This window comes from Eurytemora carolleeae, unplaced genomic scaffold (genome assembly GCF_000591075.1).
Source record: "Eurytemora carolleeae unplaced genomic scaffold, Eaff_2.0 scaffold313, whole genome shotgun sequence".
Classification (NCBI taxonomy): Eukaryota; Metazoa; Arthropoda; class Copepoda; order Calanoida; family Temoridae; genus Eurytemora; species Eurytemora carolleeae.
This window is the reverse complement of record NW_019396416.1, coordinates 162,155-180,110: the sequence shown is the minus strand read 5'-3', so window position 1 is coordinate 180,110 and position 17,956 is coordinate 162,155. Positions and strand designations below refer to the sequence as shown.

Below are 17,956 nucleotides of genomic sequence, written 5' to 3'. Positions count from 1 at the left end.
TTCTTTTCAAATCAAGTTATATTTTTAGAATTTAGTTATATTTTTAGAATCAAGTTATATTTTTAGGATCAAGTTATACCTTTAAAAATCAAGTTATATTTTTAGAATCAAGTTATATTTTTAGAATCAAGTTATACCTTTAAAAATCAAGTTATATTTTTAGAATCAAGTTATATTTTCAAGTTATATTTTTAAGAATTAAGTTATTTCTCTAAGAAACAAGTTATTTCTTTAAGAAACAAGTTATTTCTTTAAGAAACAAGTAATACCTTTAAGTATTAAGTTATATCTTTTAGAATCAAGTTATATCTTTAAGAATCAAGTTATACCTTTAAGAATCAAGTTATACCTTTAAGTATCAAGTTATATTTTTAAGAATCAAGTTATATCTTTAAGAATCAAGTTATACATTTAAGAATCAAGTTATATTTTTAATAATTAAGTTATATCTTTAAGTATCAAGTTATACATTTAAGAATCAAGGTATATCTTTAAGAATTAAGTTATATCTTTAAGAATCAAGTTATATCTTTATGAATCAAGTTATATCTTTAAGTATCAAGTTATATCTTTTAGAATCAAGTTATATCTTTAAGAATCAAGTTATATCTTTAAGAATCAAGTTATACATTTAAGAATTAAGTTATATCTTTTAGAATCAAGTTATATCTTTAAGAATCAAGTTATACCTTTAAGAATCAAGTTATACCTTTAAGAATCAAGTTATATCTTTAAGAATCAAGTTATATCTTTAAAAATCAAGTTATACCTTTAGGTATCAAGTTATATCTTTAAGAATCAAGTTACATCTTTAAGAATCAAGTTAAACCTTTAAGAATCAAGGTATATCTGTAAGAATTAAGTTATATCTTTAAGAATCAAGTTATACCTTTAAGAATCAAGTTATATCTTTAAGAATCAAGGTATACCTTTAAGTATCAAGTTATATCTTTTAGAATCAAGTTATATCTTTAAGAATCAAGTTATATCTTTAAGAATCAAGTTATACCTTTAAGAATCAAGTTATATCTTTAGAATTTAGTTATATTTTTATGAATCAAGTTATATCTTTAGATTTTAGTTATATTTTTAAGAATCAAGTTATATCTTTAAGATTCAAGGTATAATTAAAACTTTGGTTTTTTTCTGCCTTTTCTTACTTAAAACCTGCTAAAATGGAGCGACCGCAAGTTCCAAAAAAATTCCTCTTTGATTATACAATAAAAGGCAACTTTGTGAATCATTGATGATTCTGTTAGACATATTTTTCAATGCCTTAAGGGAAATAATGAAAATGTTGTTTAAGTGTGAAACATATCAATTGTTGCTGTTTATAATAAAAGAAATAACACTCAAAAATCTCAAAAGAACGTTTTAATTGATTGATTGATTGGTGACAGATCGCTGAAGAACACTGAAATAATCCCCTGTGACGTCAGCAATGAAGAGAATATAAAAACTATGGCAGACTTTGTCAAACAGAAATATAATAAACTAGGAAACCATTTTTAATGAAAATGCTTTTTTGAATTTTGAGATTTCCAGAATTTTTTTGTTCGAAATGTTCGTTTAACTTTTTTTTTTATTTTTTATTTTAAATCTTTTTCACAATAAAGTTTTTAATAAATGATGCAAATATTTTGAATAAAGTAAACAATTTTAATGTTTTTAATCTGGGTCATATATTGAATTGAAACCTAATGGATAGAAACGTTCAGGATATTTTTCCTTTGCAAAGAGATTTCCTCCCCCTCCCCCCCTCTCCCTGCAGCACGTACTTCTTAATTGTTCCATTTTTATACTTTCGTTTTGATTTTATTAACCTTTAACACTTGATCTCGATATCCAATGTGGGCACTTTCTAAGAGGACAATGCTTGATCCCTTTATCATAATTATCCCTGCAGTGTATACCATCACGGGATATTAAAGAATAATTAAATTGACCCGTAGGTTTACACTCTACATGAGATAGAGATCAATACTTGATCCAGAGTTTTACAACACAAAATATGTGACTTCTAAACTATCCTTCGGCAACTAAAAGATTTGTAAAATGTTGCCTTTTTTCTTCCTTATACTAATTTGAAATGGATGCAAATAATAAATTTAAAAAAAATGTTTCGGGCACATTTTTAATAAAAGCAAAAACCTTTATGATTCAAAAGTGAAAAAACAACGAAAACATTTTCATTGTTTTCTGGTTCTCAGTTTTCTGGTAATATTATGGCGGCTTTTTTATTTACAGGAAAAATCTTAATTATATGTTCTCAATGTTCCAGATGTAACAGCTGAAGGGCTGATGTCCACCTTTACGGTCAACACGTTTGCTCCTCTCTTGATGGCCAAACATCTTGCTCCTCTTCTACAAAAAGGAAAATACTTTTAAATAATAAAAATGTTGTAGTTTGTCAGATGGATATTTCTTCTAAGGTCTAATGTGGTCACTTTAAAAGAGGATAAATAATGATCACTCAATTATAGTTATCACTGCATGGTATGACAACCACATGCTATCGAAAAGGAATTAGATTATTCCGTATATCGATTCTGGACAGCGAAATTCTCAACACATAGTTTTGAATTATGAAAATTAATATTATGAAATTACACTTTTCACTAAAATTGTTTTTTTAACTTTTCTTTGTTTTGATTTGATATTGGTTTAAATGTATTATAAACGGAATTCCAAATTTTATTAAATGATGATGGTATCTTGAAACCATTTAAAAATTTTATTTGAGAAAATGTCTCGTTTTTATAAATCTTAAATTTGACAATCTAAAGATAAACTAAAATTTTTTGCAAAAGGACTTTGAGATGGGTAAATCTTCCAAAAAATCTAGAGATGATTTCAAGGATGCACATTGCACATAGCTAGAAAGGCTGAAGCGACTAATTACCCTTGTAAGAAATTCTGCGTCGGAGCAATTTTCGAAGTGTTTCCCGTTATAACCAATAAAACAGATAAGAATGTTTTTCTTGTAAAAACGAGCCCTTAAATAGCCTAGATTTTATTAATTTTCTGACATGTTTATTGTTTAATGATTTTTGATTTTGATTCCAAATATTTGGTTTTAATATTTTTTAAACCTTTTAAATTATAAATAAGTATTTCTTGTATCAGGAACTGGTTTGGTGGGATCACAGCAGTTTAAGGAGGATCCTAAAAAATCTCACTCTTCTGTCATAGGAATCCAACTTCACTTTTTAACTTTGTTGCCAGACAAAAGGAGAGAAACACTAAACAATAAACATATGTTTTCTTTAAAAAAGTTAGATATTATCTAACTATCTCTTTTAAGTTCCTGACACACTGCTCAGACGATCAGAGGCGTATTCAGGGGGGGGGCTATGGACCAGTGAAATCTATTGATTTTAGTGGGTTTTCAGGCCCCAACGGGTGTTGAGCCCTCCCTGGAAAGAGAAAAAAATTTAAGTCTCCCCCTGGACAAATTCCTGAATACGCCCCTGCAGACGATATGTAAATATTTCAAAAAAAATTTATTCACAGAAAAAATAATATTTTATCAAATAACAGTAGAAACATTAAATAATGGCTAAATTACTTTATGGCCTTAAAAATTTTCTAGAAAAATTGATTTTTTAAGCCACCAACAGCCTTTTTTCAATTTGTCCCTGTTAACATAGAAAGTTTGTATTCTGGATTGCTCTTACAGAATTATTAGTAAAAATGCGTAAAATGTATAATGTTTATCTTAAAGGTTTAATTTACATTTCGTCTGAACAGAAAAAAATACATTATTATTATTATTACAAGACTTATTGATTGATTATACGCAATTTCAGCAAAATAGGTATATCTGCGTAAAACTTGTAAGAATCCAATATTATAGGGGTTTCTGATACATTACTAAAGTATTACATGACGTCTTTGATTAGGGAGATTTCTTTCTAGCTTCTCTTTTAATCACATTCTGAGCAGTGTGCCGGATAAGCTGTTTGTACGTTTTCTTTATTAGAATCTAATAAAAATGGGAGAAAAAAGTGAAACCATGTTGAAAAAGTGGATTGTCTAGTTAATATGAGTGCACGTGTTGGTTCTATATCAGATAATAGGTTGGGAGGATGGTATTCATACAGGTACAGATACAAATATAATCCCCCTCCCCCCTCCCTTCTTTCTCTAATATAACTTTTCTTATTTTGTCACTACATTATCGTCAAATAGAGTATCAAGTACTATAGGTGGCAACAGAAAAATGAACTAATTATGCATTACGTCACAAGTGTCAAATATAACAAGGAAAATAAAATTTTCTTACATTGGATGACTTGTTTTACAAGATTAAATAAAAAGTGTAAAAGCTAAAACTAAAGAACACATAAAATTGCACTTAATTTACTGTAAGATAAGCACTTGATTCTAAAATTAACACTATTATTAATAAATTTGTCGGACACAAAAACTGAATTGACACTTATGACGTCAGAATACAGCTGTACTGAGAGTGTACAAATTCTACGTTTCCATCTATTGTACTAGAATCTATTTGATTATCGTTGCATTTTGTAAACAAGGAAAATAGAAGATTTTAAAGTGAAGAAACTACACGAGTGAAGAAAATACATGAGTGAAGAAACTACGTTTCTGAAGAAACTACGTTTCTGAGTTAAATTTTAAAAGTTTTAAGTAAAGAATGTCCTATGGATATTGCAGATTCTAAACTTAAATAAGATAAATAAGATATGTCTAAATATTAGATGAACATGTTCTGTAAATCTGTATTTATGAATGTTTAAATCCGGGATGAATATGTTCTGTAAATCTGTATTTATGAATGTTTAAATCTGGGATGAATATGTTCTGTAAATCTGTATTTATGAATGTTTAAATCTGGGATGAATATGTTCTGTAAATCTGTATTTAAGAATATTTAAATCTGGGATGAATATGTTCTGTAAATCTGTATTTATGAATGTTTAAATCCGGGATGAATATGTTCTGTAAATCTGTATTTATGAATGTTTAAATCTGGGATGAATATGTTCTGTAAATCTGTATTTATGAATGTTTAAATCCGGGATGAATATGTTCTGTAAATCTGTATTTATAAATGTTTAAATCTGGGATGAATATGTTCTGTAAATCTGTATTTAAGAATGTCTAAATCTGGGATGAATATGGCGACAAAATGTTTATCTCTTGAGCTAGGGCGAGGGAAGAACAGGTGAACAATTGAAATTCTGATCCATCCTTAAGATCTGTTGCATGTTTGTAAAAAAAATTTACCTTTAATTATTTATATTAATTTAATTTTGCAATATTTTTTAATATTTATACGATATCAGATGAAAATGTTCTGAGATTTCTATATTTCTTGTTCTTCATTTTCTTCTTGTTTTTAGATCTTTCATACATCTTTCAATCATATATCAGCTAATTTTGAAAATAAAGAAAAGAGGTTTCCTTGTAATTAGCCACTTTACAAGAAAGAACTACTTTCAAAAAGATTTTGCATTTTTCCGAACACTATATCCATTTGACCTTGCTTTCTTTTCTAAGGACTTTGATAAAGCATTCTGGGGGGGGGGAAGGGTTAGTGAGCAAGTCAGTACCCTCTCCTATCTTATTAAATTATTTGCAGATGTTTTTGCTTTTGTCATATTCTAAACACTTTCTAGAACATTTAATTGGTAGAATATATACAGGGGGGAGAGACGTCTCCCATCCCACATTAAAACACATTTTCTAATTTTCCTGTTTGATATTTTCCTCTGTTTTCTTGTTTATCTTGTTTAAGGTCTTTCCAAATAGTTATTTTGACATCAAGTTGTGGAGCAGGTAGGAGAGATATAAGGAAGTTTGTAGGAGGGCGGGTATAGGGGATTGCTCCCTGTTGTCCTTATTTATTATACTCTTTCCGAGTTAAGGGGGATTAAGGAAACCCATAACTGCACCCCCTTTGCAAAATGGGGAGTTAAGCTGTCTTGAGAGAATCTTCCATAGCAGTCCAGTCCTCACATTTGGTTGAGTAAAAAGCCTGTATTATGGTGCATAGCTTGTAAAGCTTGTATACCCATCAGGGGTTAAACTCCTTCTTTCAGTTCACCAACCTAAAGATGAAGTTTTTTTAATCTATGTACATTCCATGCTTCCCCTGTAGGGTACGAGTTGCGTAATTAAACTTGGCGCTCCTCCAGGCTGTAATTCTGGGACCACATAGGATAGGTCCGCTCTTTTCGGAGGCAGTCAGGCAACTGTATGTTTGTGAAAAGAGATGTTGTAATTGTCCTCAATTTGTGCGTATTTTTATTAGATATTTTAATAAGTTGTAAACAGAGGCGTACAAGGGGTGGGCACTGGGTGCACGTGCCCCCCTCCCCTTGCAGGGTGTCTCGTGTATGAAATGATTTTATATAGAGAAAAACTGAAAAACTTTATTCTAAAAGGCAACTTAATTTATCCTTCTGTGATAAAAATATTTTAAGTAATTTAAAAAGAAAAGAAAAATTGGACATCAAATCCAAGTTTTTCATCATTTAAATTTTTTTTACACAAATTGTTGAACTTCTGTTCTGTTATTATTCTGATGAACTGGGGGGGAAAACTTGATATCAAAAGACATGTTTTTATCCTCTTCATTACTATTCGTTTTTGCCACAAACTCAAATTTCTAATCCCTATTTCTTTGAAACCTGATGGTGTAGACATTATTTCAAAGTTAGGCTTTTTCATAGTTCAAAGAATTCATAGAATTCATAGTTTAAAAGACAGCAAAAATATTTTGGCGGGCTCACGCGCGCAGAAGATGATCCCCCCCCCCTCTTACACTAAAGCTCTTGAACGCCCCTGGTTGTAAACTTGTCAAAATTTAGTTTTCGGATAATGGAATTGAACACTTGCCACAACACAATAATTTTCGAATCTAAAGCTTTGCAACCTGATGATGTTAACCTTTATTAATACATATTTTGATTAAGTGATTAATTTAGTTTATGTCAAAAACATGAAACCCAAGCTGACATGGGGAGTGGCGAGGAGCTCAACCCTCAAAATAATAAAAATTGTTTAACGTTTTTTCAGGGTCATTTGTTTATCTCTACACCCTGGGACAACAGACACAGACCTGTCCAAACCATATCAGGTACATCACTTGGGGGGGGGGGATGTGTTATCTGTTATTCAAACATACATAACATTATTATTTTCGAAAGCCTCCTTTTGGGAGAGTTAGTTTTCAGGAAAATACATACTCGTATAATTTCATCCACAAGAAAACTTCTTATGTTGATAATTAGTTTGGTATTTTTCCTTTGGCCCTTTTTATCCGGTGTCGTGGGTCAGTTCATCTCCCTACGGTGGGCTCATCTCCCCCTATTATTTTAACCAGTTCATCTCCCTACGGTGGGTTCATCTCCCCCTATTATTTTAACCAGTTCATCTCCCTACGGTGGGTTCATCTCCCCCTATTATTTTAACCAGTTCATCTCCCTACGGTGGGTTCATCTCCCCCTATTATTTTAACCAGTTCATCTCCCTACGGTGGGTTCATCTCCCCCTATTATTTTAAGCAGTTCAACACAATGTTTGACATCAAATGCAATATTATGACATTCGCAGATGTTTATTAATGTATTTTGATTGGAAGAACACATTAAAATTTATCGTTATTTCTCAAAAATATTGATGGTTTGATGATTTGGCACTTAGAAATACATTTTAGGTCGAAATGCACATAAAATTAAGTTAACATATTTTTTGATGTTTCTAGAATTTTTTTCTGTCTAACATTGTACGTTGAAATGGTTAAAACTGGGAGGAGATAATCCACGCAGGACACCAGGTAAAAAGAAATATACGGATATATGAACCGGATCCTTGGGCCAAAAACCAGCAAAATTAATCTATAAAAACAGAAAAACACACCTTTTGATAAATGATCAAGCAAGTTTTTGTAAAAAAAAGTAATAAAAAGGCAAATATTAAGGAATTTTTTATTATTAGAAATAACCGCGACAGGAAGAATTATTAATGAAATGGATTCGGACAAACATAAAAATAGAATCTTCATTCCTAGCACTGTTTAAACAATTTTAATCTTAGACGATGGACATTAAAGCAAGCATTATTTCAACTTGAATCCCTTCGAAATGAAAAAAATTTTGTTCACAAAAAGAAAAAAAAATTTTGTTTAGAAAGGTGTTCCTCAGGATAAATTGTTTACTACAGAATTTACAGTCAGGTAAAGAAAACTTTTTTCTCATTATTTTCGAATTTTTTGTCATAAATCCTTCAGTAAAACTTCCTCAACCCCCTCCATCTCAATCTTAAAAATTGTTTCTTTGAAATGATTTCGATTATTAAGATATTTTTATTAGCAGCTAAAAAGTATTTGTATAACTGTACAGTGTACATCAGTAAGTTAGAGCGTGGAACATTATTTATGTTTAAATATTTTCTTGATTAAATCTTCTTCAATTCTTAGTATTTAATATCCTCCACGATATCCGCCACGATACCCTCCATAACCACCTTGATGTCCACGATACCCACCACGGTATCCGCCGTATCCGCCCCTGGATCCGCCATAACCTCCACGCTGTCCGGGATAATCATCATATCCTCCTAAATATCCATTATGTCCCGCATGATTACCAACATATCCTGCACTTTGAGCTTGTGATTGAGCCTGAGCTTGTGCACCAGCTCCTCCAGCTCCTCCTGCTCCACCCGCGGCTCCGGCTTGTGCCTGTGACTGAGACTGTGATAAAGAACCTCCACCGTTGCCTAAAGCCAAGGATTGAGATTGCGCTTGAGCGCCAGTAGTGCCATATCCACCATAACCTCCTCCTGTGGCTTGTGACTGAGCTTGTGCTCCGGCCGCTCCGCCGGCCCCTCCATAACCCCCGGCTCCTGCTTGTGCCCCGGCCGCTCCGCTGGCCCCTCCGTAACCTGCTGCTCCTGCTTGACTTTGCGCTCCAGTCGCTCCACCAGCCCCTCCATAACCTCCGGCTCCTGCCTGTGCTTGAGCTCCAGTGGCTGCTTGCCCATATTGTGGAGCGGAATAAGACTCTCCCAGTAGCAGTAGAATAGCTGAAAGCCAGCTCAATCTCAATTTATTCATTCTAGAAAAGATTTGTTTAAAAACTATGCACAAAGTGTAGAACTGTTGAATATTAAGTGTCTAGTCGGTTTATCAATCTTATATTATTCAACTGTAGCGATTACCTGGAGTAAGCTGTTTGTTTAATGAGTTCAAGATTAAGACTGCAGAGTCTGGAGTTTATTAAGATTATTGCGTCTGCGTGCTAAAATAACCCAAAGTGCGTAGAGGTTGAATGGTCACTTTACAAACATAACTCTACCCCCCCCCCCTTTTAATCCAACTCTGCCAAACAAACCTTATAAAATACATCGCAATAAATGGTTATACAATTCATACGTTTAAAATTAAGTGAATAAAATATGTTTATTTCAGCAAACTTTTGGAGATAATTGATGGAGCTACTAGTCTTGATTCTGGTAGATTTATAGCTTGGGACGGTCAAGATATTCCTTACTAATGGATTATTGGGAAAACGAGTTTTCTGGTTCCTGCCTCAATTCTACTAGACACCTCTCCCTTCTCACCCTTCTAGACTATGAGGTAAACAGAGTAATTAAATGGATCGTTAAAATTTGTACTTCTGATTTATAACAAGAATTGTGTTCAGGGATTCCTGTTTGTCATCGGAACAAAATGGCGGATCTGGATGGAGATATAATCATAAATGTTTTGTTTTTGCACCTCCTGTCTTTAAAATGTTATTCAATTATGTTTTCAGAGTTAAAAAGTGAGTGATCTATTGTTACACGTATTGATGTGAAAAAGATAAGAGAAAACTACATCAAAGTGGAAGGTAGGAATCTATTTTTTTTAATGATTATTGAATATTGATAAAGAGGATACATTGGTTTTAAAGGGACTTTAAGCGAAATTTCAAAATGACAATGCCCGATTCACAACGGTACCCTTGAAACCTTCTGATTTCATAATGTGGAAGATATTTTGGGTTTTCTAGGTTTCAAAGTGTTAAATTCTGATAATTCCTATATATTTTCTTGCAGTAGAAATGCACAAGCTACTTGTGAAGAGTCAACACTGTTGATGATAATCGTTTTCGAGATTATGAGATCTAATACCAGAGGCCGAATTTAAAGAATTTGAGCAGCGGTTTGAATTTAAGCCGCGGCTTAATTATGGTTGGTTTCACTTAAAATTGTATCAAATGTTTCAAGATTTAAGCCGGCGCTCAATTCAACCCGGGTTTTGGCGGATTTAAGCCGCAACTTAAATTCTTTAAATTCAGACAAAGCTTTTGAGTGTACCGTTGTGAATCAGACGGAGGTCCACTTGAAATTACGCTTTGGCTTCCTTAAAGTAAACTTGTCACAGGAAAAAATTTTTTGGAAAAAAGTCCAGAGAAAATGTCACTGAAGAAGTTCTGGTTTTTAAATGTTTAGACCTACGTTTTAAGAATTTCGACACCAGTAAAAAGTTATAAAATGTGCTGGTAAAAGATTTTTAAAAATAGAGCTCGATGCACAATCAATTAATGAAAACTGTTAAATTAGGCATAATATGGAGAGGGTATCAATATAATTCAATATGACGACCTTTTAAGTTTTCAACTATGTTCAAACTTCTCTTTTAACACATCATTATTCAATCAAAACATATATTCCGAAAAGTGCCAACATTCATCACCAAATGTCTTGAATTTTAGAATAACGCAATATTGATAAAGAAATAACAATTTTAATTATCATCTTTACAAGAAAATTCATGGAATTTTACTTTTTATCGAAATTCAAATTTTCCGAAATCGTTGTTTAGGTTAAAATCGCTTTTTATTTTTCTCAAAAAATTGTCCCAAGGGACCGTTTAGTATCTTTACATCCCGGGAATCATGGGTTGGTAGTGCTGGTCAAAAGATGGTAAAATTTAATCTAGTTTTTTATATTTATTTACTATTATGAATTGGATAACATACATATATATTGACTTTATTTAACAATTAAACTTATTTCCTAATTGTTTTGTAACACATTTTCACTGCACAGGAGTGTATATGTTTCAGAANGGGATGATTTAGGGAAAATGAAAAATGGGACAGCAGAAGGCAATTTTTTTCATTCTTTTTGATACTTTTTCCACAAAAAAATAATTTATTTTCCCCAATGCAGCAATAAAACCTTAAGAAAGTTTTTTAATTTCTGGGAGAGGGGGGGATAATATTAAGGGAAATATACACCCCTATATTTTATCGGAATAAACAACAGTAAAAATTAAGCATAAAAAAGCAGGAAAACCTGATGGATTTTGATCAAGGAAAACTAATAGAAAATATCACTGGGATCTGTCATAGCAACTTAATAAGGTCAAAAGGATGCTTCTATTCTATCTTCTTGGTTCGAACCTTCACCCTGTCGTGCGGAGCCGTATTACTGTAGAAAGAATAGATCGTCAAAATAAAATCAATAAAATTTGAAATTTTTTTCAATAGTTAAAATACTAATTTCTATTTTTTATACAGTGAAAACCAGAAAATCTCAAATAGGAAGACGACTTGTAAAACAATAACTTCAAAAGTCCGATGACCATAGGACATCATAAGTGTGCAGTGTAAACAGATCCACGGCACTAAATTTGTGATTTAGTAAGTCTGTAGTGTAACTATTTCCATCAAATGTCGTCTTCCTATTTCATTGTTTAATGGTTATCACTGTACAAATACAATATTCTAATCATGACGTTTATTTAAACTTTGGAATGAAATGTTTTATTAATTTTTTTGTCAGTGAGTAGTTAACCTTTTTTTAAGTGATCCTTTCATTAAAGTGTTACTTCAACAATTCCGAACTGAATCCTTGACATTGTTGCTAAAGAGGTTCACCTGACAAAAATCTGTCTCTCAACGTATATTACTTGTAAATATGAATATTTAAAGCGCTGAAAAATGTGTTTTCCTTTCAGAGACATTTTTCAAACTTAAGATGAGAGACTTTTTTAAAAATAAGTTACGTCAGTGTGATTTAGAAATAGGTGAACAATCCGTTTATATTTTCTTTGCAGAAATATCTTTTTAAAATATGATCTATTTGTTTTCCCTGAGAAGTAGTTTCCCCTCCTTATCCTTGAAATCAGCATACACCACTTCACTCCGTACATCAAACCCAAGCTTATCAAATACCCTCAAATATAAATAGAAAATTTAACAAATTTAAATACTTTTTATTTATTTCATTCTTAACAAGATTCTTTACTTCCTAAATTCGAGGATTTTGTTAAATGGTTCAAAATCAAAAAACAGAGGCGGCTTAAGGATTTATTGTCGACGTCGACTCATGGAAAATTGAGGGCTGTTAAAGAAAAAAATCCTGCGGCACCCTTTTATCAGTCAAAAATTAGTAAATGGTTCTTTCATGGATCGAAATGGAAAGGTAGCAGGGGGCACAACATTTTCCCCCTCCCAGCAATTTTTCCATTATTCCTCCCCCATTTTTAAGGAGCCCTGAAGAAATAGGTTTTTTATGTTTTACCTATTAGAGTATATTCCTGTAGCAAATACATATTGATACTCACATCCATACTCCTTAGCTATCTCCAAGGACCTTGGGATATTATGGGTTAAAGGGAATTTTGAAGTACATCATTGATTAAATGGCCGCCTAAGTACATCATTGGTTAAAGGGACTATTGAAGTACGTCATTGATTAAATGGCCGCCTAAGCACATCATTGGTTAAAGGGACTTTTGTAGTACATCTTTGATTAAATGGCCTCCTAAGTACATCATTGGTTAAAGGGACCTAGGTACATTATTGGTGAAATGTCCCTATGGTACATCATTGATTAAATGGCCGTCTAAATACATCATTGGACGGGACCTAGGTACATTATTGGTGAAATGGTCTTAGGTACATCATTGGTTAAAGGGACATAGGTACAATATTGGTGAAATGGTCCTTGGTACATCATTGGTTAAATGGGCCTTAATACATCATTGGTTAAAGGGACCTAGGTACATCATTGATATGGGCCTTAATAAATCATTGGTTAAAGGGACCTAGTTACATTACTGGTGAAATGGTCCATGGTACATCATTGGTTTAATGGGCCTTAATACATCATTGGTTAAAGGGATCTAGGTACATCATTGATATGGGCCTTAATACATCATTACTGGTGAAATGGCCCTTGGTACATCATTTGTTTAATGGGCCATAATACATCGTTGGACAAAGGGACCTAGGTACATCATTGGATAAAGAGACCTAGGTACATCGTTGGTTAAAGAGCCCTTGGTGCATCATTGATTAGATGGCCCTATGTAGATCATTGGTTAAATGGGCCTTAATACATCATTGGTTAAAGGAACCTTGGTACATCATTGATGAAATGGGCCTTAATACATCATTGGTTAAAGGGACCTAGGTACATCATTGATTAAATGGGCCTTAATACATCATTGGTTAGAGGGACCTAGGTACATCATTGGTTTTAGGGACCTAGGTACATCATTGGTTAAAGGGACCTAGGGGCTCAGTTTCATTTGCCATAATATTTTGCCATAATTATTTTTGCCATAATTACATTTGCCATAATACATTTGCCATAAGTAACACTTGCCATAAGTCACACTTGCCATAAGTTACACTTGCCATAATGGTTACACTTGCCATAATTACACTTGCCATAATTACTCTTGCCATAATTAAAATTAAATATGGTTTGAATTAACAAACATATATTTATATTTTCTTTTACAATTACAAATTGAATACAAATTACAAATCTAATGCAGAGACAGTTCATGAGCTATCAGGTTTAGGCACTCTTCTATGGGAAGAGTATTATACTGTAGGACAATGTTAGCAATCCTCTCATAGGTTGGAGGGAGAAATTCGGGTTTGAATTCTAGCTGAGCACATTTTAACCGAACATTTCCAGTACTTCACTGCTGTAGACAAGGCATTGGCTACATAGGTGTAGTTGTTGCTGTCTCGAACCATTGGTTTACCCTTACTTGTGGTCTCAAAGGTAACCAAAGGGTCCTTCATTATGAGAAAATATGGAGCTGAACTTGTGTCAACTGTTCTGTTTTAAAACAATGAGAAAACTAAAGTTGGGAATTTTCATGGGAAAATTTCCCGCATTTGCAATAAAAAAAGACCGATTTTCATCTTTTTAGAAATTAGAAAATTATGACAAAAGTAATTATAGCAAGTGTAATTATGGCAAGTGTAACCATTATGGCAAGTGTAACTTATGGCAAGTGTCACTTATGGCAAAAGTATTATGGCAAGTATAATTATGGCAAAAGTATTATGGCAAATGAAACTGAGCCGACCTAGGTACATCATTGGTTAAAGGGACCTATGTACATCAATGGATGAAGTGGCTTTAGTATATCATTACATAATGGGACCCTAGTACATGATAGGTTAATGAACCTAACAATATCAATAGCTAAAAGGTTATCAATGGTACATCAATAGTTAAAGGGACATTTGTGCATCATTAGTTTATGGAAATTTATCATATCTTAAAGGGACCTCGAATGTACATTGTGAACTGCACAAATTAAATAGAAACCCTTCTAAATTTTACCTTTCTACCAATTTTGTGCCAAGTCCCTTAGATCTTGTTGTCTTACTTGTACAGAGAAGCTTTGCATCATACACTTTAGAAGCACCAACCTGGATAATACAATCCCTTTATAAATATAGATAAAGTAGTAATCTCTGTTTGTTTTTATGTTCGATCATAACTCAGGAACACAAGGAGTCATGATATATTTGCCTCAAATGTATTCATTGGGTAACGATGTTCTTAGCTTGGTTCTGAGATTCCAAGTTGAGTGGGTTTACTTTTCAAGGGAAAAATAGCTTAAATCGTAATTTTAAGACTAAGTCCAGATAAAGGGCGTGTTTAACTAGGAGTAACCAGGGCTTCGCGGGGTTTACGAGATTATAAGAAAAGGGGAACATATGGAGGGATTTTGAAATGCATTAGTATATAAAAAAGTATGGGGAAATAAAAAAGAATTTAGGAAAGAAATGAGAGTTAAAATATGAAAAACTACGATCTAAAATAAAAAATTAAATGAAATGAAAAATTGAATATATTTTCACCCTGCTTACCTCGTCCATGAAGGTGAATGTGTTGTGATTTAATTTCTCCCTCAGCTGGAAAAATACATCAAAGTTGTCCTAAACATATTTTTTATAAACAACAAACATTTTCTGCATACGTTGATAACCAACAAACATTTTCATACATTGATAACCAACAAACATTTTCTGCATACATTGAAAAAACCAACAAACATTTTTCATACATTGAGAACCATCAAACATTTTTCATACATTGAGAACCAACAAACATTTTCATACGTTGATAACCAACAAAAATTTTCTGCATACGTTGATAACCAACAAACATTTTTCATACATTGAGAACCAACAAACATTTTTCATACATTGAGAACCAACAAACATTTTTCATACGTTGATAATCAACAAACTTTTTTCATACAGTGATAACCAACAAACATTTTCATACAGTGATAACCAACAAACTTTTTTCATACAGTGATAACCAACAAACATTTTCATACAGTGATAACCAACAAACATTTTCATACGTTGATGACCAACAAACATTTTCATACAGTGATAACCAGCAAACATTTTCATACATTGATAACCCACAAACATTTTCATACATTGATAACCAACAAACATTTTTCATACATTGATAAACAACAAACATTGTCATACATTGATAACCAACAAACATTTTCATTCATTGATAACCAACAAATATTTTCAAACAGTGATAACCAACAAACATTTTCTGCATACGTTAATAAACAACAAAAATTTTCATACAGTGATAACCAACAAACATTTTCATACAGTGAAAACCAACAAACATTGTCATACGTTGATAACCAACAAACATTTTCATACGTTGATAACCAACAAACAATGTCTTACAGTGAGAACCAGAAAACATTTTCATATAGTAAAAACCAACAACAAATGTTCATACATTGAGAACTAACAAAAAATGTTCATACATTGAGAACCAACAAACATTTTTCATACATTGATAACCAACAAACATTTTTTCTCACATTGAGAACCAACAAACATTTTCTTCCATTGATAACCAACAACATTTTTTATACATTGAGAACATAAAAATCATACATTGATAACCAACAAACATTTTTTATAGTGATATCACGTGACTCTACGATTAGAGAATAGAGATTACATGCCCGACTTACAATAGTGTTTCTCTGCAAATTGACTTGCGTATTTCTTACTTATAAGAAACAGCTGAGAAATTATCAGAATTTAACTCTTTTCGAGTCAGAAAAATGACGTTATCCTTCTCATATTGGATCAGATTAAGGTTTAAAAGGGTAGCGTTGTAAATCTGGTATTGCCCCTGTTTAATCTGTTTTAACATATCTTTAAAAAATGTCCAAATGAATAGTAAGAAGTAAGTAAGTAAGGAAACGAGAGTAAAATTGGTACTCTGGTGTAATCGAAGTGTACTGAGAAGTAGTTTAATTATTCGTACCCATTTAAAGGGAGTGACCGGCTTTGTAAGGTAGTTGAACTGAGTATGCAGTGTTGTGGAAATCTTCTTTCGGAATTATTTGAGACATATTAAACTTTTTAAAAATCTGTAAATCCTGAGTTTGAGCGCAAAATCGACGTTCAAAACTCCTACTTTGGGTGTGGATACGCTTTAAGAATTAGTTTTTTGAGATTATTAAATAACGACGACATAAAATGTAGAAAGTTATACAATAAAGTACAGACGTCATGTATAGGAACATGTTAAGAAAATAAAAATTAATCTTATCATCGAAAATAATCAGTTCAAAAATCTTCCCTTATTTTAGAATTTGTCAGTTAAAGATAAGCTAAGTGTTTTATAAAAGGTTAAAATGTTCAAATCAAAATATATATTTTAAAATTTTCTCATCACATTTTCGATTTTTATGATAATAATCAACAATTTTAAAGATCATTTTATTTCTAAACCTTTCCTTTTCTCCTTCCTAGTACCCATGTTTTAAAAAGTAATCTCTCCATTTTTGAATGAACGAACCCTCAAAATTACTCTTACGCTGTTTTAGTTTCTACCTTATTTGTTGAATAATTGGCCCACGTTACGATGAATTTTCTAAATAAACTGCTGTTCTCCAGAAACCTTAAAAAAATTAGACTTTTGGTAGGTAGTTGATCCTCCCCAGAGAATTGATCCTTCCCCCTCCCTTCTCTTAGAATTGATCATCCCCCTCCCTTCACCTAGATATTTGATCCTTCCCCACTTAGAATTGATCAATCATCCCCCACCCTTCACCCAGATAATTGATCCTTCCTCCTTCCTTCACTTAGAATTGATCATCCCCCTCCCTTCACCTAGATATTTGATCCTTCCCCCTCTCTTTACTTAGAATTGATCATCCCCCTCTCTTCACCTAGATATTTGATCCTTCCTCCGATCCCTTCACCCGGAGAATTGGTGCTCCCCTCCCCCCAGCAGCAGCGACAAAGAAAAAAATGACAGAATTCAACAATTTTAAAGACAGATAGATATTGAAAGGAGACAAGTTGCTCAGATACAAGATTAAAGGGCAACATTCTCACGTAATTATTAACAAGCGGACACTTAAAATTAAGTTTACTTTTATTTTCGATTAATTTAATGTTTGGGGTCATTGATGACACTCATAAGCTATAGAATCAGTTGAGATTAGCGTGAATAGTCCCTTGTATTCTGCGTGTACTCACCTTCCAACCCTATCGTTAGATTCCACTACATCTCCAGCTCTAACTCCAACTATTTTACCAGATTTATCTACTGCAGCTAAACTATATCCTGAAGACAACACGGAACTATATTATTGACGAAGAAAGTATCA

The 17,956-nt window shown here is 32.5% G+C and overlaps 4 protein-coding genes across 5 annotated transcripts in view; 2 read left to right on the top strand and 2 right to left on the bottom strand.

Annotated features, from left to right (window-relative positions):
- The first annotated feature begins 2,256 nt into the window (after window positions 1-2,256).
- LOC111702901 (benzil reductase ((S)-benzoin forming)) lies at window positions 2,257-9,488 on the top strand. Its single transcript, XM_023474706.1, has 8 exons — window positions 2,257-2,374; window positions 3,127-3,192; window positions 4,040-4,103; window positions 5,123-5,191; window positions 7,048-7,108; window positions 7,736-7,807; window positions 8,160-8,206; window positions 9,443-9,488. The coding sequence occupies exons 1-6, from the start codon at window positions 2,302-2,304 to the stop codon at window positions 7,763-7,765; spliced, it is 363 nt and encodes a 120-aa protein (XP_023330474.1). The 5' UTR covers window positions 2,257-2,301; the 3' UTR covers window positions 7,766-7,807; window positions 8,160-8,206; window positions 9,443-9,488.
- LOC111702898 (glycine-rich cell wall structural protein 1.0) lies at window positions 8,316-9,299 on the bottom strand. The gene is made up of 2 exons (XM_023474702.1): window positions 9,193-9,299; window positions 8,316-9,089 (listed from the first exon to the last, which is right to left on the bottom strand). The coding sequence occupies exon 2, from the start codon at window positions 9,086-9,088 to the stop codon at window positions 8,453-8,455; it is 636 nt and encodes a 211-aa protein (XP_023330470.1). The 5' UTR covers window position 9,089; window positions 9,193-9,299; the 3' UTR covers window positions 8,316-8,452.
- A 29-nt stretch (window positions 9,489-9,517) lies between the features above and the next one.
- The window catches only part of LOC111702895 (ero1-like protein), a 41,879-nt gene continuing 33,440 nt past the window's right edge, over window positions 9,518-17,956 (top strand). For both annotated transcript variants that reach the window (XM_023474696.1, XM_023474698.1), the window contains exons 1-2: window positions 9,518-9,610; window positions 9,678-9,863. The gene's annotated coding sequence lies outside the window, so the exon portion shown is untranslated. The remainder of the gene's footprint in view (window positions 9,611-9,677; window positions 9,864-17,956) is intronic.
- LOC111702897 (uncharacterized) overlaps window positions 11,157-17,956 on the bottom strand; it is a 10,527-nt gene continuing 3,727 nt past the window's right edge. Inside the window, exons 4-10 of the mRNA XM_023474701.1 lie at window positions 17,826-17,913; window positions 17,175-17,241; window positions 15,150-15,218; window positions 14,617-14,705; window positions 12,547-12,618; window positions 12,115-12,198; window positions 11,157-11,451 (exon numbers count right to left, since the gene is read on the bottom strand). Coding sequence (XP_023330469.1) covers window positions 11,400-11,451; window positions 12,115-12,198; window positions 12,547-12,618; window positions 14,617-14,705; window positions 15,150-15,218; window positions 17,175-17,241; window positions 17,826-17,913 — 521 coding nt within the window. The 3' untranslated portion in view covers window positions 11,157-11,399. The remainder of the gene's footprint in view (window positions 11,452-12,114; window positions 12,199-12,546; window positions 12,619-14,616; window positions 14,706-15,149; window positions 15,219-17,174; window positions 17,242-17,825; window positions 17,914-17,956) is intronic.